At 35.9% G+C, this 21314-nt stretch overlaps 1 protein-coding gene across 1 annotated transcript in view; it reads left to right on the forward strand.

Moving 5' to 3' along the window:
• BMP5 (bone morphogenetic protein 5) overlaps positions 1-21314 on the forward strand; it is a 194033-nt gene that overhangs the window by 85077 nt on the left and 87642 nt on the right. Inside the window, exon 2 of the mRNA XM_007945618.2 lies at positions 11492-11684. Coding sequence (XP_007943809.1) covers positions 11492-11684 — 193 coding nt within the window. The remainder of the gene's footprint in view (positions 1-11491; positions 11685-21314) is intronic.

Consider the following 21314-nt stretch of genomic DNA (forward strand, 5'->3'; position numbering starts at 1 on the left):
CAGCAGTGTATGAAAGTCCTAATCACTCCACATTCCCACCAGCATTTGTTATTTTCTGTCTTATTGAATCTTGCCATCAGTGCTGGGGTGAGACAGTATCTCACTGCTGTTTTGATTTTCATCTCTCGGATGGCCAATGATTGTGCACATCTCTTCATGTATTAGCTGGCCACGTGAATACGCTCCTTGGTGAAGTGTCTATTCATGTCTTCTGCCCATTTTTCAATTGGATTGTTAATTCCTTTGGTGTTGAGGCATTGGAGTTTTCTACAAATCTTGGAGATAAGTCCCTTGCCAAATATGTAATTATTGGCAAATATGAATTTGTTGCTGTCATTTTTGTTATGTGCTTTTTCATGGTGTTGATTTCTTTGCTCCATATAATTTTCTATGCTGAGCTCCTTTTATTTATGAATTATGTTATGACTTCCTTCATTGCTATTGTTTTAGTATTTGCTAAATATTTGTGTTGGTCCTCATTTTTATTTTGATGTGACGGTTTATCATTTTTCTTTGAGGTTACCCTGTGATTTATAGTTTTCTCCCCAAATTTAGAACAGTCTGTTTTATCTTGTAGTTCTCTTGACATCCTGACCATCTAAAAGTTCTGTAATGACACAGTTTTTTCCATCTTTTTGGTTTGTAGTTGTCCTCATTTGTCAATTGATGTCTCTGGTTCCCTGTTTACAATCTTGTAGTTTTCTTTACTTTGGATACTTCCATGGCTGGGTTGGTTTCTGGGTTATATCATCATGTGTGTTAATGGTCAGTTGTTGTTGGCTATTGTTGCTTCTTTGTCCAAATGACTCCCTTTAGTATCTCTTATAAGGTTGGTCTGGTTTTAACAAATACCTTTAATTTCTGCTTATCTGGAAATGTCCTAATTTCACTGTCATATTTGAGGGACAATTTTGCTGAGTATATAACTCTTGGTTGGAAATTTTTCTCTTTCAGGGTTTTATATATACCATCCCATTGTCTTCTCACCTGCAGGGTTTCTGCCAAGAAATCTGAGCTTAGTCTTATTGGTTGCCCCTTGTAGGTAACTTTTTGTTTGTCCCATGCTCCTCTCTTGATTCTTTTTTTGTCTTTGGTTTTGGTGAGTTTGATGATGATGTCTTGGTAATTTTCTTTTGGGGTCTATACTGTTTGGGGTTCTTTGGACTTCCTGTATGGATATTCTCAACTTTCATCATATCAGGGAAGTTCTCTTCCAACAAATCTTGGACAATTTTCTCAGTGGTGTTATTTTTCTCTTCCTGTTCTGGAATTCCAATCACACATAAGTTATTCCTTTTGATGGTATCCCACATGAACCTTAGGCTTTCTCCATTTTGTTTTGATCTTTTTTCTGATTGATCCCTTTCCAAAGAAATATTCAGGTATTTGTCTTCAATCTCATTAATTCTGTCTTCTATTGCATCGATTCTACACCTTTGCCCTTTCAATGTGTTATCTATTTCTGACAATTTAGTATTAATCTTCTGAATTTCTATCTGTAGATTTTGAATCATTTCTAAATTTTCATTTATTTTGTCATTTTGTTCTTGTAAATATCTTCCAAAATTCTTCTAGGATTTTGTCAGTGTTTTCCTTGATCTGTCTCTCAATCCTTTGAAGATACCTAAATATAATTCTTTAGAATTCCTTATCAGTTAGTTCCAATGTTGCATCTTCCTCAGGGATGTGTTTTGGGTCTGTATCCTGGTCCTTTGTTTCTCCTGCTTTATCTTGCTTCTTTGTGTGGATTGTGATGCTCTGTTGTGAGGCATTGTGACATTTTTGTGTTTATGTTTAATTTGTGATTGTGTGTTGGAGTGACTTGCCCAGGATTTTCATTTTCTTTGTTTGTTTATATGTTATCTGCACAAGCAGGGTATGCTGTGCTCTTCTGTTCACTAGTGACAGCACTTATACACTCACCACCTGTCTCCTTTCCTGTTGTCAGCCTCTTTATGCCCCTGCCTATCTTGGCAAACAGAGCCTATTCTTAGGTCCATGGAATCCGAATGAGAATGCTATCATTTTAAAATGCAAAATGATTGCCACTTGTAAACATTCAAAATGGCTGCACCCTTGGTCACTTTAAATATCCAAAATGGCTGCCACGTGAAAACAATCAATATGGCTGGGGCCTCTGGACAGTGGAAGGTCAACAGCTCAGGTTGTCTCTCTCTTTGGTGTTTCCCTTCCTAGTCATAGGCCACCAGCACAGTTGTCCCTGCAGCTCTTGGTGACCAGGGTTAATTTTTAGGTCAATTCTCAGGTCCCAAGACCACCTGAAAATATTCAGGCTATTGGTCCCATCAGAGTAGCTGACAGTCTGCAGCTCCGACCATCTCTGTACTTATTGTTTTTGTTCAGATTTTTCCACTACTTGGTACTTAATCCACTTCTGTATAGTTCCTTTCAAAGCTCAGGGCTCCAGGATTATATTCTGTATCTCTGTCAATTGGTTTTTCTTTTCTTTGTTGAAGAGGGTCTGTGTCACTTGTCTGCTTATTCCTCCATCTTTGAGTATTGGCTTTTTAAAAAAATTTCTAATGTTTCTATGAAAATGCCTATAATAGAGACAGTAACAAAATATTTTCTATTTTTTAGGATATATCATACTTCTCGGGAAAAAAATAACAAAGTGACTTTAGAAAGGAGTTGTGTCAGAGTCAGAACTATTGGGCTGATGTTTTTGGGTACTATTTGATCATCAAAAAAATTTCTAATATATGGTTCTGCCCTGTAGATGTGAAATATCAAAATAAGATATCAAATAAATAAAATTATTTTCTGACTTGCCATTGTTGTAGAAATCCAGCCTTAAGTTATTTTTTAACTCCACTACAATAGAATTGTTTTCACATGAACAATAACACGAATCCCATTAATTAACAGCCTATAATGTAGATGGGGGAAACTGACATCTTAACAATCAAAATCGCTGACTTTATAAGTCAATTAAAGTTTTATGAAGATTTACTATGTAAAATTTCTTATTTTGAGTATACAGAGAAATGCAAAGATAAAAAAAGAAAACAAATACTTCTCAAATATTTTATTCACTCCTTGGGTAAATATGAGGTGATCCCTGTGGCTGACTCCTCTGGCTGAATTCTTTGTGCTCTTAAATTGTTTGTATTTTAAAAAGCAAAATAATGTATGATTATTGGATCATAACTTTCAAAATTATATTTGTTTTATTTTTAAATGATTTTGGAAATCAATTATCATTTAGATTTCTTTTAATTATCTAAATTATTTAAACTTCTTATCTATCTTTGAGATTTCCCTTCTTTATAAAACTGTTTTCATGAAGGCTTTATAAGTACAAGTAAGAATGCTTTAACTACAAAAAATTTGAAAGTCAACCAAAATTGTTTTTTGAAACAAAGCATTCAAGAAGACAATTTTCTTGTCTTCAGGTCACACATTGCTGTAATGTTAAGAGGCTCTCAGGACTTCTGGAATCTGGTGTTTACCACACTCTCTGGAATGGTTATCCATTCACGGAAAACATGTACATATACATTTACTGACCAATGAATAGGTCTTTATAGGACCAAGTTTATGTTTCTCAATGGACTAGTCTGTGAAGTATGTCTTGTGAAGTGATACTTCTTGGTAGTCACATGATATCTTTGCTTTTTTATTTTTCTTTTAAAAGGCAACACAGATAAGTAATAATTCTACGAGTAATCTCTTAATGATTTTTGCACTCAGCAGCAAACAATGATCTGTATTCTTTCGACAGCTGGCTAGACTCCTGGGAGAACGTTATCTTTGCCTTGCAGCTACTGATTCTATTTGTGTCTTCCCAGTTATAGCTCTTGTGTGGGAGATTAAGACTGATTGTCCATGCATGCATCTCCTTAAAATGGCAGATAAATCACTACACAGATAAACCTGTAATTCTCTGTTAATTAATTCTACTCTAGATATTGTAGACATGAAAATATCTGGTCCAGGATATTTTTATCCAATTTCCATTAATGATAAAATAATTCAGAGAGATGTCTGTTTAGGGAGAAAAAGAGCTGCAATCAGTAATTACTTTCTGTTAAATTATATGTCAATAATAAAAGACTTCAGTGTATGTTTTTGAGTACAAGAAGTTGAATTTTTTGTAGAACTTTAGCAATTTAAGACATTTAAGATGTAGTTTGGGGCTTATATGAAAGCAATCCTGTTTCTTTTCACTATCAGCCCATTAATCATGGGATGTGAATCTTTGGATTCATATTTTACCTCTTGCATGCTTTAATGTTACCACTTTTAAAAACCAAAATATACTTATAAATTATTTCTCTGGTTCTGTCATTGTAGGTGATCTTTCATTTGGTGTAGGTAGCTCTGTAGTTTCACATAGATAGAAACGTTTGGAGCACACAAGTCCTTGCTCCCTAGAAACTGAAGGAAGTGTACTTACCCCCTCATCACGCTTATGATTTCATGAGAAACTGTATGTTTGGTGAAATATCAGTGGGTTATTTTCTCTAAGTTTGTATGCGTATTTGTGTGTGCAGTAAAGCAACTCCTTTTTATATTTTAGAAAACACTATTTTCCAACCATCTGCTCAGATAAATAAACAATCCTATCTTGGAGGACTGATTTGAAAGAAATAATTCCATGTCCTAGTATGTGCGAAGAGACAATGATTCAATCCATTGAAATACATAAATTGTATCAGTGAACTCAGTTACTTTTTCTTACTTTTGTGGTATTCATTGACTTACACCAAAAAATCTCCAAAACATACATGTTTCGAAAGTGGCAATAGAAGAACATGTGGCATTATTGTAGTCAGTATTTGGTGGTTGCTTGGGAAACTATTACCTGATGGTTGTGTTAGATGTGTTGGCAGATATGAAAGTATCAGTTTGGGAAATTTTCATAGGTGAATTGATTGATACATGTGTTTATTGTAAATCTAAAACACTCTCAACTCTCTTTCCCACTCACATGTGGGAAATGCTACCTATGGTTTGGGATAAAGGAATTATCTGTAATACAGAAAGCATTAACCTTCTGATCTCAGTATGTCTTAATAGTAGTATACTTTTATCCCTTTTGACAAGTCTGAGTCTGATTTAAATTACTTCGTTGCCTGTTTTTTGATTGCTTTTTTTTGTTGTTGTTTATTTAAGAGACTTTTCTTCTTTACCAAAAAGGAATGTAACTATAGTTTTCAATATTTCAGTCTGGCAATACAGATTTTAGTGTTATTGTTGTTGTTATAGAGTCAATGGTTAAGAGTTATACAGTCATTATGGCATTTAATTGCTGTAATATATACATTAAATAATGAATTAAAAGGACAGCATATTTAACATAAAATAAATAATTAAAGCAAATGTAACACACATTTTTCTCTGAAGTTTCTCATCTTGTTTATGTGTTTATTTTTTAAGCTTCCCAAGCCATTTGTCATTGTAATAAGTTATAGCACTCTAATATATGGAGAGAGAGAATGCTTAATATTTATCAAAATTTTTACAATTTGAACAAGACAGGATATGTTTTGTTAAAGGCTGACTTTTAAGGAATATTCAATGTCTTGTATTTTCTTTTTAATCTGTGTTTGTATTTTGTGTTTGGTCATGAGTCCAGTAGAGAAGAGGGAAAGGTAAGGAAGGCATGATGAATTACATTTATTTTTAAAAATAGTTGTAATTAATGTATGGCATTTCATATTATAGATAGTATATCACACTGTATTAATTCAAGTTACTAATACAATAAGTCATTTGTTCATAAATATGTCATTAGATAAGAAATAAGATCAACATTCATACTTGAGTACATGTTTGCATGTAGAGGGGAGGTGTTCTAGAAGGATGAACAGAGTCTAGAAAGACTGAATTCTCTGTAGAATAAGATCATGGGGGCAGTTCTTTAGAGAGATGAGAATGAGAGCAATGAAAGAGGACCAGCTTTCACAAGGTATGATTATATAAATTTTTGTAAAAAATAACATGCAGAGTTGAGTTGGTGATGGTTTGGGATTGAAATTCTAACCCTGGGGTGAAATCAGTTCTCTCTCAACTATAAATTGTGGGCTCTTAGGCAAGTTATAGAAACTTGTAGACATTAAGTAGGGTTGTGAAAATTAAATGCAATGTGCCATATAAATTATAATTAGACAAATGACCAGGCCTTTCATCAATGGAGGAATGAAGTAGGACCATGGTGAGTTTTAATACTATATAAAGACAGTGGAAAAGAGAGATCTAGATTTTAATCCGTTTGTGCAATCTTTCACTCAACCCATATTTCTTAGAAGACCACTCTGAGTTAGGTTTTGTACTATGTTAGGTGCTAGTTACACTTAGATGATCAAATTCTTTATTCTACATTTTTGTGTGCTACTGAAAGACATTGTTTAAATGTACTAATAATAAACTAATCTCAGAGTCTAGGATATCATTTTGTAGGTAGTATGAACACTGAACAAAGATTTATAATGGGCTTTAGGAGACAGACAACTGTTACCACGTAGCTGTCATCACCCAATTTCTCATTCTTTAATCAGGGATATTAATATTTGCCACCTCTTTAACATTACCCTTTGAGGTAACTGAGATCACATTGTTGAATATTTGTGGGTATCATTAGGAGTCCAAGGCTATATAAATGCTAGCTTTATTCCATTACTCTAGCATGCCCCATGGAATTTACTGGTACAATTATGATTCAAAGCAGTAGAATATAGGCATTTGAATCACTGGACAAATCTGCAATACAACTTTATTCTGTGTGGTATATTTCATATAAAATTTTATTAAACTCTTTGAAAATTTGCCCCCTTAAGGGTTTAGGTTAAATAGCCTGGATTAGAAAACTGAAATTTTATAATAATGACTGCAATTCTAGCTTTCCACTTTATTACTCTAATATCTCACAGGGGATTCCAGAACAGTAGATGACTTTGCATAATATGAATTCAATACTCATCTGCATTATGCAGGTGCACACTTTAGATTGAATCCTAAGAATTCAAGCCTCAGCTCTTATTTCCAGTAACACAGCATTATGCCTAAATTTCAAATTTAAACTTGATTGTTAACAATGAGAATTGAGTAATGATTGTCACCACTTCAAATTTTGAATATTGTCTTTCAGGATGAAGAAAACATGTCTGGTTGGTGAATATACTACAATATATGAAACTACTCAAGCAGAGTCTGAGACAGTGTCACTAGTCAAAAACTTTAACATTTCTGCACTAAAACAATAAGTATTCCTATTGTTGTTAGTTGCCCTTGGAGTTGGAGCTGACTCAGGATGACGTTACCTATAGCAGAACAAATTGTTGCCTGATCCCGTGCCATTTCATGATGGTAGAATATTTGAGCCCTTTGTTTGGCTATTGTATCAAACCATCTCATTGTGTCTTTCCTGTATTTTCACTGATCTTCTACTTCACCAAACTTGGTGGCCATTTCTAGTGAGTAGTCGTTCCTGTTGTGTCCAAAGTAAGCTAGCCAAAGTTTCATCATCCTTGCTTATAAGGAACTTTCTGATTATATTTCTTCTAAGACAGATTTGGTAATTCTTCTGGTAGTTTAATAGTCTTGTGTATTTAATAGTCTTTGCCAAAACCAAGGAGCTCTGATGGTATAGCGGTTATGTTATTTGGCTGCTAAATGAGAGTTCAACAGTTCGAACCCACTTGCTGTTCTGTAGGAGAAAGATACGACAGTCGGCTTCTGTAAGGATTTACAGCATAAGGAACCCAATAGAGCAATTCTACTCTGTCTTAAAGGGTCACTTTGAGTCAGAATCGACTAGATGGCAGTGGGTTGGGTTGCCAGCACCATAATTCAAATACATCAATTCTTTTTTCTGTTTTCTTTATCCAGCTTTCAAATGCATATGAGACAATTGAAGAGACCATCCTTTGCTTCAGGCACAGCTTAGATATATTTGCCTTTTAAAACTTTAAAGAAGTCTTTTGGAGCAGATATTCCCAATACAATATATAGTTTTATTTCTTGATGATCTTTCCATGGACATTGATTATTAATCCAAGAAGAATAAAATCGTTGGCAATTTCAATTTCTCTTCTCATTTATGATGATGTCATTTATCAGTCAGTCCAGTGTGAGGACTTTAATTTTCTTCATGTTCTGCTATTATTTATACTGAAGGCTGTGAGATAAATTTATGAGTTACTATTGAGTCACTTCCAGCCCATGTGTATGTTTGTAGAATTCGACTGTACAGGGATTTCAATTGCTGACTTTCAGTGATAGATTGTCAGTCCTTTCTTCTGAGGCATTTCTGGATGAACTCAAATTGCCAACTTTTTATGTTAACAGTTTGGACCATCTGGGGACTCAGTGAGATAGAGATCGTAAATAGCCTCATGTTAGTTAATTTGGCCAAATTATTTTTTAAACCAATATTTCAGTTTTCAGAGATTTTGGGATTTTGGATTTGTGAATGTAAGACTTCAGATCTTATTAAAGCATAGCTCTGGTAGCATAGTGCCTAAGACACTTGACTGCTAACCAGAAGTCTGGAGGTTCAAACCCACCAGCCGCTCCTCCAAAGGAAGGTTGGACAATCTACTTTCATAGTGATACTGCCTCGGAAACCCAAGGAGAGGTCGCTATGAGTCAGGTCCGACTTGAAGGCACACAACAAAAACAAGAACAACAAATAAAATACAAAAAAAAAAAAAAAAAAACCCCAAAAACCACCTCACTACCATTGAGTCAGATCATAGAGACCCTTTCCAGACAGTATCACTACAATACAGAAGTAGATTGCCCAATCTTTCTTCTGAGGAGTGGCTGTGGCTGGTGGGTTTGAACTGCTAGCCTTCTGGTTAGCAGTCAAATGCCTTAGGCACTATGCCACCAGAGCTCCTACTAAATAAAATAAACCCAACGCAATGCAAGGCACTGCCATGGAGTCAGATCCGACTCATAGCGACCTCTACTTGGGTTTCTAAGGTGGTATCACTACGAAAGTAGATTGCCCAACCTTCCTTCCAAGGAGTGGCTGGTGGTATTGAACCACCAGCCCTCTGGTTACCAGTTAAATGCTCTACCACCAGAGCTCCCTGTAAATAAAATAGGACAAAGTAATTTTCAACAAACAAAAATGTATCTTGACATGTAACCATAGCTTGATAATGCCAAATGCCTTCTTCAAATCCTTTGACAAAGTATTTATTCTCTAGGCCTTAGTTTCTTCATCTTCAAAATGAGCATAATAGAACCTACATCATGATTGTTACGACGTGCAATAAGTTAATGTTTATAAAATGCTTAGAAAAGTACCTAGCATATAATAGGTGTTAGTTAAATACTGTTATATAACTTGTAATTTATTTCATTTAAAGTTGACATCAGAGAAAAATAAAAATACACTGAGTTAAATTTAATTGAAAACAAAATTTGTGTCTAGTTTTGATATTATTTAATGCAATTCAGTTATTAGATATCTGGTTTGCAGGTATTTCCTACCCTTGAACATTCCCTCTTATATGGTCCAGTTCGGAGAGTGAACAAAAGGGGGAAGAAGGAGTTGTGTTACAGCAGTCTGTGCTACTGCCAGTAGATGCTTAGACAGAGAAGAGGATTAAGTAGTGCCTGAGGAGCTCTGGTAGCATAGTGCCTAAGACACTTGACTGCTAACCAGAAGGCTGGTGGTTCAAACCCACCAGCCACTCCTCGGAAGGTAGGTTGGGCAATCTACTTCCGTAGTGATACTGCCTCGCAACGCAAGGAGGGGTTGCTATGAGTCCAATTGACTCCACGGCAGTGAGTTTGTTTTTTGGTAAGAATAGTGTTCTCTCTCTGAGTTAAGGAAATATCGATTAGCGATTCCTCTGGGAATGGGCCTCTTTTGCAACCAAGATAATAATTAAAAAAATGATAATTATGTGTGATAGTGCTAGTGTGAGCTAGACAGCCTACGAGCATCTTCCTTGCCAAGCTCCACACAGCACAAAGTTCTTCAGGCACAGCGTACAATTTTCTCTACGCTGGTTTAGATATCTGAGGTGAGAGTGGCAGTGAAATCCTTGCTTTCCTAAACCACCTCCTACTCCTCTGGGCAAAATTAAAGCATAGAATATTTTGGAAAATGAATGCAAGAAATTGTAGGTTCCATTTTCATGACTTCCGCTCTGGTCTGACACCAATCTGGCCCTGGTACAGGGAGGTATAGCAGCCTTGGTTCCCCAGAGTCATTCCTGGAGGACCAGGATCCTCTTTTCTCTTCCCTAGTCTTTACTTTAGTACCCCAAATTTCGTGTATTTATGGGAGTGTTGACATAAACTCAGTTAATATATCCTAAAGATATTTTTGCTCTTAATCCAGGTTTTGAATCTTGTGGCCACCAATTATATGACTTGCACATTTTCTTAATTTTTGTGTGAAAAAATACGTGTCATTGGAGCACTTTAAAGAACCTCACTCTAGTCTGTAATTCTGGAACACCTGGCACATAGTACTTTTGCAGTAACTTTTGTAATTCTGTCCCATATGATCCTGGATAATGCAGATTTTGAGCAACCTGCCAATGTCAAGAATCTTAACTCCAACTGAATTTTTTCTAAATGAGGCTTCAGAATAGGGATTTTATTAAGAAAGTTTTTCATATCTACTAAATATAGACTGTATCAGAAAATGCGCTATTTTACAAAGCCAGATTATATAATTATATGTCTCTTACTTAGTATTCTAAAATACTCAACATTCCTTAATATTCCTAACAGGGGAATTCTCTGACTTGTTTAGGTATGAAGATTATTGAAGGAGGAACATACGTTTCCTTCTCAATTCTGAGCAAGAAAATATGGAAGTCTTTTGGATGTTGTATAAAACAATCTACAAGAATATATGAAAGCATATATATATATATATATATATATATATATATATATATATATATAAAGAAGAACATTTTGATTGCTGAAAGAAGATAAAAATTTGTTTAGAGGAAGACATTTTAGCAATAATCTTTCTTGTGTAAAAGAATTTGTTTTCTTTATTTGACTTCTGAAATGCCATAAACAAAGTCTCATGTACCTAAATTTCCTCAGCCCTCCTTCCTATTTTCCTCTTGTCATTGTGGTAAATTTCACCTCTGACTTTACTGGGAACTCTGGAGTTTTCTTGAACATATTCCTAACTCATGTATGAAACTTTCTGTACTCTGGTACTTGATACATATTACTAATCACTTTACAACCTTCACTTTTAAAACATTTTTGGATAGCTTTTCCATTCAGGATCCTGGAATTTGTATAAAACCACAGAGGTTTTCTTTTCTTTTTGAACTAAAGGCTGTTGGTTTGTGGAATTTCCTTTAACTGGAAGCACGTATGAGTCTGTGGTTTTAGTGTTTTCTCAGTTTTATAATATCCTGCTTGTTTGTTTTGACTTTCAAAACTAGAGAATTGACCATTATTTTTCACTTCATATGAAAAATTTATTATATTTTATAGAGGTCTAACTTTTTTCCTTTTTTTTTTTTCCCAGTTGAAAGAGACAAGGATTTCTCTCACCAACGAAGGCATTACAAAGAATTTCGATTTGATCTTACACCAATTCCTCATGGAGAAGCAGTGACAGCTGCTGAATTCCGGATATACAAAGATCGGAGCAACAATCGGTTTGAAAATGAAACAATTAAGATTAGCATATATCAGATCATCAAGGAATACACAAATAGGTACCACCTTTATATCTCATTCATGTCCTAGTAAACAAATGTTAAGTTGTAGTAAAACCCACTGATGACCCATGTGATCTACTGAAATGTTTTCTTTGGATGTAATGACATTCAGGGCCAGTTATAGATAACATAGAAAAGTAAGAGCAATTGACCTGAAAAATCCTTATATATTTCACAACTTTTCCCCACTAATGACACCAGTCTGTGCACTAAATGGTCTCATGCTTCTCCTTAACAACCTCTTCTAAGTAGGACATGGTAGACTGTCAAAAATTTAGAAAAACATTAAAAAAAGAAAAAAAAAGCATTTAAAAATCATTTGTTCTTAATTAATTATTCTTAAACTATTGAAGGTATTTTATCACCCCTCGCATATATACACACACACACACACACACACATAATGAAAATAATGTTTTTTCTTTCCTTAATAAACTCAAACTCACTGCCATCAAGTTGGACGCAACTTATAGTGACCCCTCCTTGGGTTTCTGAGGCAATATCACTACAGAAGTAGATTGCCCAACCTTCCTTCAGAGGAGTGGCTAGTGGGTTTGAAACCCACCCTTCTGGTTAGCAGTAAAATACCTTAGGCATTACGCCACCAGAAAATTATATTTATTTTTTTGGTCCTTGACTTTAATTCTCTAAAAGAGAAGATAAAGAGATTAAAAAGATTTCATTTTTCTAACATATTACCACAATTAAAACAAAAAAAATTTCAATTTGAAAAGTTAATTTTAAATCCAACTTTTTAGTTTTGATTATTCATTGTTTCACATATTTCTTGGCAACTATTTGACTTCTAACCAGAAGGCTGGCAGTTCAAACCCACCAGCTACTCCTCAGAAGGAAAGTTGGGCAATCTACTTCTGTAGAGATACTGCCTCAGAAACCCAAGGAGGGGTCGCTATGAGTCGCAATTTACTCAATGGTGGTGTTTGGTTTGTTTGGAAAATGGAGGTAGGGAAAAAGGAAAAGCAAAGTACAACAAAAAACTAATGCCTTTGGTCATTTTCAAAGCTATGCTCACTTCTTGAAACTTCTATCATCAAACCTGTAGGATTTCATTTACTTTGTATTTTGAATTAAACTCAGAAACAAATGAAAAGTGAGTGTAGACTGTACTCACTAGTTTAGTGCATCTAACAATGCATATATATTCTCAGGTATACAAAGCCCACTTTCTCTAAGGCAATGCTTGGGACTCTTGGAGCTGGGGTTCATTGTAGGAATACAGACTGATGTTTTATAGTTTTACATTCAAGACATCATCTGATCTATGAATCATCCAGTTTATGAATTCTTTGACAGTGTTATATGACCAAAGAAAGGAAAAATTACTAATCCATTATGTCATCTCTTTCCCTCTTATTTACCTTAATGAGACTTAAAACTCTTAAAATTATAACTCGTATTCCTACCACCTCCCACCTCTCCCATTTAACCCTACTCATATTTAAATGTGTGTAATTTAAGGAAGTGTTCTTATATTTATTCAAACTTTTATTTTTCTTGGTAAAAAGTTCACACACTTTGCATCATTTCACTTATTTAATCTTTTCATATAAGGCTGACAGCTCCAAATTCTATATAGAAGGCATTGCTCTTCAATCACACCTCATATATCTGGCATTATTGGGAAATGAGGTTTCCCACATGATTGAATTTTCCAGATAATTCTGCTGAGTTCAGCATGCTTTTGTTGATCACCTACCATGTGGCAAGCATGGGGGACATAAAGCCGAGTAAATAAGGCCTCAAAAGCTCATAGCCTGGGGACCAGAGGCTGTGGTGGGCCTGCTGCACACCAATTTTAATAACTATAATACAATGTGCTAAGCACTATGATGTAAGTATTCACTAAGTGTTGTAGAAATACAAATGGAGGGAAAATTACTTCTTTGGAATGGAGAGTGAGAAAACTAAGGGGAAGCCACTATATTTTAGAAGAGGAATGCCTAAGCATTAAAATGTTTAAATGTGTATGAATGAAACAATACAAAAAATTATAATGTCAGTATTTCTTCTAATAACAATAGTAGCCAGCACTGGCACTAACTATATGTCTGGCACTATGTTAAATGCTTTACATGAATTAAAAATTTCACATATACATATATTTATATATTCCCAAAAGAAAATGTACTATATATAATTCACTTTTTTCCTAATGCTCTGCTATGATTTTAAATTTCTGAACTCTTTTGGAAAAGCATTTTACACTAACCTGCTCAGTGTCATTAACCACCTTCCTGCTTGGATACATTTAGCTAAGCTGTCATCATTCCAGTTCACAGTCAGTTTTGTATTTACATCATCTCCCTCCTCTTGCTTCTCTAAGATTTGTGATTCTTCTGTGAACTTATTTGAAAATGTACATCTACAATTTCCACTCAGGAAGATTTCATGGGCTCTTGAGAGCAGTGTAGCAGAGCATGTTTTCTCTAAGTATATAGGGCAGTATGCAAACACTGAGAGCTCTGGTGGTGTAGTGTCTAAGGCATTTGACTGCTAACCAGAAGGCTGGTGGTCCAAACCCACCAGCTGCTGCTTGGAAGGAAGGTTGGGCACTCCAGTTCTGTAGTGATACTGGCTCGGAACCCAAGGAGGGGTCCTTATGAGTCAGATCCTACTTTATGGCAGTGAGTTTTTGATTATGCAAGCATAACTTGTATTTCTTCAGTGTGCAAGGATCACACTCCATCAGTGGTTCTCAGCTGAGACGATTATTTTACCCAGCTAGGAAATGTTTAATGAGGGCTGAAGACATTTTTTTGTTGTTACACTGGAGAGAGGGTGCTAGTGGGTATAAATGACGGGGTAGGAATGTGGGTGAAGATGCAGCTAAATATTTCACAGTGGACAAGACAACCTCCTCCCAGGAATTATCCCATCTAAAATATCCATAGTGCTCTATTTTAGAAATATTTCTCGATTCTAGTATTTAAGTTATAAACCTGAAAAATAGAAACAAAATACATCACAAAGCAGTTTATCAGCTTATTTTTCTTAGGTCATTTCCTACTTTGAGTCATAAGAGAGAGAATATAAAAGAGCTCTTAGGAGCTTGTACTGGGCACAGTGTTCATTCATTAGGAGGCATTAAGAGTGCATGCATGAAAGGACCTCATGTATATACTCACTAACACATATTTAGATTTTTCTTCCAGGGAAAAATATGGGATGAAGTAATGTCAGCAAATCTGCTAAATATTAAAAGTGTCTTGGCAAATGAAAAAAATAATTTCACAGAGAAAAATGTAATTGAATTTTCATAGTGGGAATTTTTTTTTTTTTTTTTTGCATTTCTGCCATGCTTGTCATTCAATTTCATCTACTATTACTATTTTGCCAATTTACATCTGTACCTGAAAATATAAATACAGCATGGAATCAGACATACTAAAAATTGACATACAGTGAGATTTATAGAATTTTGTAATTTCACATTTGTTTCAGGAGCATAAATAATTACCATTTGAAAAGATCAACCAGCTAACAAATTCAGCTTGTAACACTTTTAAATTAAAGCTGCTTGTGAGAAAAAATTGGCATTATAAACTCAAGAGAAAGTATTTACCAACTTGTAGAACCTCTTTAACATACTAAGTACTAGAGCTGTTGGCCAGTTCCTTGAATGATATGATAGTTTTTGTGTCAGAAATACTCAGAAGGAGATGTATGCTTTATTTTTGGCTGGATTTCATTACATTTTTAGTAGATTTTAACTCTTCAGAGACAAAAGGAGATGGACGGAGATGAGACAGTTATGATATTTGGGAATGTGGAGATGCCATTGCGGACTTTTAAGATGGATGCTTTATTGAAATGAAGTAGTGTTGAAACTTAATTTTCAAAATTTATCTGTGTAGCTTCCAAACAATTTCTAAAAACTTTTCTTGCTAAGTTTTAATGCTTCTTGATAAACACTTGTTTAACTCTTTTCTTTCTCTTTCTCTCTCTCTCTCATCACCACACATATATACACATATATAGTTGTTGTTAGCTGCTGTAGAGTTGGCCCCCAACTCATGATGACCCTTCTGTTTCAGAGTAGAACTGTACTCCCTAGAATTCCCAGTGGCTGAGTTTTGGAAGTTCATTTGTCCTGGTCTGTCTGTACATACGTATACATACATTTAATTGAGACCATAATTATGTATAGAGTAGTCCTCTTTCATTATCATTTTTTCTAAAAAAAAACCAAAACAAAACTTTTTATTGTTATTTGGGTGAAAGTTTACACAACAAATCAGTTTTTCATTCAACAATTCACACAAAGTTTGTTTCATGTCATTGATTGCAATCTGCTCATTGTAACATCATTCCTCCCACTTCTTCCTTGTGTTTGTTTCCATTCCTCCTCCGATCCTACCCCTTCCTGCCTTCTCAATTTGTCCTTGGGCAAGTGCTGCCCTTTTGATTATGAATGGTTGATTGCTCCTAGAAGTGTGTACCTTCCTAAAGTTATTGTTCACCTTGTAGACCTGTTTATTGTTTGACTGAAAATTGAGCTATAGGAATGGGTTCAGTTCCAGGTCTGAAGTAGTGATAATGAGCCATAATTTCCACCAATTTGTATTTGACCAGTAAGTTTTTTTTTTTTTTTTTCATGATTTTGAGTTTTGATCTCCATTTTTCTCCCACTCTATTGAGGACTTTCTAATATAAACCCTTTCAGAACAGTCAGTATTTGTTGCTAGGCAACCTCTAGTTCTTTTGGTTTCAGGCTTGTGGAGGCTGAGGTTCTCGTGATCCATTAGTCCTTTGGATTAATTGCTTTCATGTGTCTCTGATTTTTTTTTTTTTTCACCCTTCTTTGCTCAGGATGGGAGAGACCAATAGTTGCATCTTAGATGGTCAATTACAAACTTTTAAGACCCCACCAAAGTAGGATCTAGAACATTGTCTTTCAGTATGGCTTAATGTTGATTATAAAAATAAATTTACTTATTTTGATATGTTTTCAAATTAATTTTTTCCCTTTAATTGAATTTAGGGACCACAAGTTATCACAGACTGTTGTGGTTATGTTGTTAGGTGCTATTGAGTTGGTCCCAATTCATAGTGACACTATGTACAACAGAATGAAACACTGTCCAGTCCTGCATCATCCTCAGAATCATTGCTATACTTGAGCCCATTGTTTCAGCCACTGTGCAAATCCATTTCATTGAAGGTCTTTCTCTTTTTAGCTGACTCTATTTTACCAATCATGATGTCCTTCTCCAGTGACTAGGCCCTTCTGATAAAATATACAAAATATGTAAGATAAGGTCTTGCCATTCCTACTGTTAATGAATATTCTGGCTGTACTTCTCACAAGAAAGATTTGTTTGTTCTTCTGGCAATCCATGGTACATTCAATATTCTTCACCAAAACCACAATTCAAAGACATCAATTCTACTTCAGTCTTCCTTATTCATTATTGTCCAGCTTTTGCATGCATATGAGGTGATTGAAAACATTGTGGCTTGCGTGAGCCCACTTTAATTTTCCCAGTTACATCTTTGCTTTTAACACTTAAAAGAGGTGTTTTATGGCAGATTTGCCCAATGTAATACATCAGTTGATTGCTTGACTACTGCTTCCAGAAGTGTTATTGTAGGTCCAAGTGAAATGAAACCCTTGACAACTTCAATATTTTCTTCGTTTATCATGATGTTACTCATTGATCCAGTTGTGAGAATTTTTGTTTTCTTTATGTTGAGGTATAATCCATACTGAAGGCTATAGTCTTTGATCTTTATCAAGAAGTGCTTCAAATCCTCTTTACTTTCAACAAGCAACTTTCTGTCATCTGTATTTCAGAGGTGTTTGATATTGTTATTTCCTATTTAATATGTTAAGTATGCCAATTAGGAGATTATATCTGTTAGTGTTCAATCAGAAAAGTAGAACCACTATGGGTCATATGAGATAAGGGACTTATTATATAGGTCTGACTTTCTGCAAAAGTTGGACCTAGGGATGAATCTGAACAATGTAGCCCGTTGGAAAGGAAAATGGATGTGGAGTTGGAAAGAACAAGAACTAAATCCTACCAGCATAAGCTGGAACTCCAAAGACACGTTGGAACCATGTCTGTTTTTCATGCCTCTGAGTCTCCAACTTCAATGATGCAGGTGACCTGCAGGGGGAAGCTGGTGCACTTCACTACTAGCTGCTTGTACTTCTGGATCGGGATGTGCAAAAGCTGAAGGGTAGGACCCAGCAGGAGCTAGAGAAATTGTTGGACAGGATTTTGACAAGCTGATGGAGTTGAGATCCAGTGGGAGTGGGAATAGATACAGATTCAGCTCTTCCCCATGCAAATAGGGTGATCCAGCAGATCAGTGACAAAATACTGTGGGAAAGCCTGACATTGGACCAATCTTCTAAGCATAAACTTGGCTGCTGCTTCATTTACACAAGTTTCTTCTCTGGCCATCTCTGACCCAGAAGCAAACAGGGAAAGGATATCTGGAATTCATAGTTACAGATTAGCTAATTTGACAAAGTACAGAACTTCAATAGTAACCTCCTTTAACCGGGCACCACACATACCTTTTATAACCTTTGGAATATCTAAAAAATATAATAGGAAAACAATACTTCTGCCTTTTTATTTATCTTTGGATGATGGTCATGCCTTTCCAGTTCATCACACTCCTCCTTTGATTACCTGTGTGGTAGTTAAGGTTGTGTGTCAACTTGGCTGGGCCTGGTTGAGCGGCTGGGCACTGGATATAGTATTCCCCATGATGAGACTGATAATCAACTCTATAGTGGAATCTACGGTGAGCAGCTGAGTAGCTGCCTTTGGGATGTGGTCTGCTTCCTGTATATAAGGAGAAGCCTTGGGGAATGGTCTCTAGCCTCTGGCACGCCTGGACCCTGCTTGTGGCTGTGTTGTTCAGCAGCCTGCCATGCTCTGGCAACCTTGGAACTTTCAATGGACTTGAATTAATGACCTGCTGTGTGGTTTGGTAACATTGGGACTGTGCCATTTTATTTGTTGACCTTGGGTTTGGCAGCCTCAGCAGCCAGCAGCTGTCTGAGTGAAGAAAAGTGCCTAGTTTCAGTGGGCTAGGACCAGGAGGCAGAGCTGAAGTCCAAGGTTGATGGGCTTTTACCCAGCACCTAGAGCATGGCACTTTGAACTTGGATTTAAAGCTTCCAAACTGTAAGAATAAACGCCTGTTTGTTAAAGCCATCCCATTTGTGGTATATTCCTGTCAGAGCAGCAGTAGGTAACCAAAACAACCTGTAACTTAATTAATGAAATATGAGGTAGTCTTACTTATCTCGTGCTGCCATAACAGATATACCACAAGTGGGAGGCTTTAAAAAACCAAAATTTATTTTCTCACAATTTGGGATGCTATAAGTCCAAATTCAGGGTGCTGGCTTAAGGGAAAGGTTTTTTCTGTCTCTCTGTTGGCTCTGGGAGAAAGGTCCTTGTCTCTCCAGCTACTGTTTCCTTGTTCTATACAGATCTCCATGTGGTTTGGCATCTATCTTCCCCATCTCTGCTTGCTTATTTAATCTCTTTTTAACTCAATAAATATAGACTTGAGACACATCTTACACTAACCCTGCCTCTGACCACAACAAAGAAAACCCATTCCCAAAGGCAATTATAACCACAGACATCAACCCTACTGCCATCTAGTTAATTGACTCTGATTCATAGCGACCCTGTAAGACAGAGTAGAACTGCCAAGCAGACTGCCTCTTCTTCTTCCCATGTAGTGGTTAGTGGATTTGAACCACCAATGTTTCAGTTAGCAGTTGGATGCATTAATCACAACACCATCAGAACTCCTTAATCATAGGCATAAGATCTGCAACACATATTTTTAGTGCACACAGTTTAATTGGTAATAGAGTTTAACTACTATCAGTTCTCTTTATACTAGAGGGTGGTGGATGATGAAGGGAATTAAAAAAAATAAGTGGTTAATACATGCACAAATACATGAGTATCAAAATAAGGAAGAAACATTCATGACTAATACAATCTTCTTTTCTGCAACTGCTTACATGGTTGTAGAAGGTATTTATAAATATCCATTCACATTCTCTCTGTTTTCAGCAAGTATTATTGCTGGTTGTGTTTCCTTATCTAGTGAGGTAAATCAAGCATTCATTTTTGAAAGGTCTGGACCATTGGAGGCAATGCCTGCATTAAGTATATTTCACTAACATTAATGATAAGTCATGTGAGTAATAAGAGGTGTTCCAGGGAATCTCTTGTATCCCAAACCTACTCATCCTTACCCACTTGTGGTAACAGCATTCCAATTTTCCCATGATATTCAGAATGAACCAGTAACTGTCTTATTTACTTATAGATTTAATGGCACGAGGAGCCCAAAGTGGCCAGGTGGTAGTCTCAACTTTCAGTTTAATAGAACCCTTGCTATGATCACTAGTGGAAGGATTCCACCATTGGAAACCAGGAGTTCTGGACCAGAAGAGCCCAAAGTCTTGGGGTCCAGTTGCAATTTTTTGCTAGTGGATCACTGGTAATAATGGTGATGAGAGAGTTAGCTATTAGAGAAAGAGCTCTTTATTGTTTGCTGATTTAGATCATATAGAACATCCTTGAGGATATTAGTGCATTCTAGAAAGATATCACCCAAGTAGTGGCATAACAGTGTTCAAAAGGCCATTCTACTGTCCTATCAGGTTGGCTTCTTCAAGATGATGGGAAACATGATAAGACCAGTGAATTACTTGAATATAAACTCCTCCCCTACTTCATTCATTGTAAAATTTGTTTATTGGTCAAAAGCAAAGCTGTGTTGAATTCTATGATAATGAATTCGGTATTCTATACGTTCTTGGATGGTGATTTTTGGCAGAAACATGATAGCAAGAAAAGGCAGATCCTACCCAGAGAATCCATTCTAGTGAGGAGAAACCACTGCCTTTCCATGATGTAAGTGGTCCACTATAAGCAATCAAACACAAGGCAGTGGTCTAATCTTACTAGGGAACAATGCATTAATAATTTATTGTAGAGATTTGATCTTACGCAATTATGAGAGCTGGTTAAACAATCTATGCAAGTCTGTTGCTTTGCACCTGATTCTGGGCCTAAGGTCTTCAGTGCAGGAAGTCAGGGAGGAAGTACAAGTGTGAGGGGAGGAAGATCAAAGACAGTAGAACCTGCAAGAATGCTCTAGAACCCTTGGGTTAAAACTGGAACCTGTCTCTAATTTCAAACTTCAATGATGGAAATGTATTCAGTGATTCAGGTACAAACCCTTCTTCACAGAAGTGCACACACATCTGGCCCTGCATTTAAAGGAACTTAATAATGAGATTTAGTGGAATTTGAAGTAGTTGCAGGCCCAGCTGCTGCCCCACATCAACAAAAATAGCCAACAGATGTCGACAGTACACCTGAGTTGCAGTAATACCTGACCATACAGCTATCTTCCTAGTATAAATACGGTTACTGTTTCACTTACAGCTTTCAAATCTTAATCAAATTTCCTTTGTGACCAACTCTAATGCAGAACTATACAGGACAGTTCCAGTTTACTTAAGTTGATGTAATACAAAACCACCACAGGGATTCATTCCATGGATGTAACATTAAGAGAGAATGAATGAATGAAGAGATGAATTTG

Source organism: Orycteropus afer, unplaced genomic scaffold, assembly GCF_000298275.1.
Source record: "Orycteropus afer afer isolate SDZICR_OR568_19922 unplaced genomic scaffold, OryAfe1.0 scaffold00140, whole genome shotgun sequence".
Taxonomy (NCBI): Eukaryota; Metazoa; Chordata; class Mammalia; order Tubulidentata; family Orycteropodidae; genus Orycteropus; species Orycteropus afer.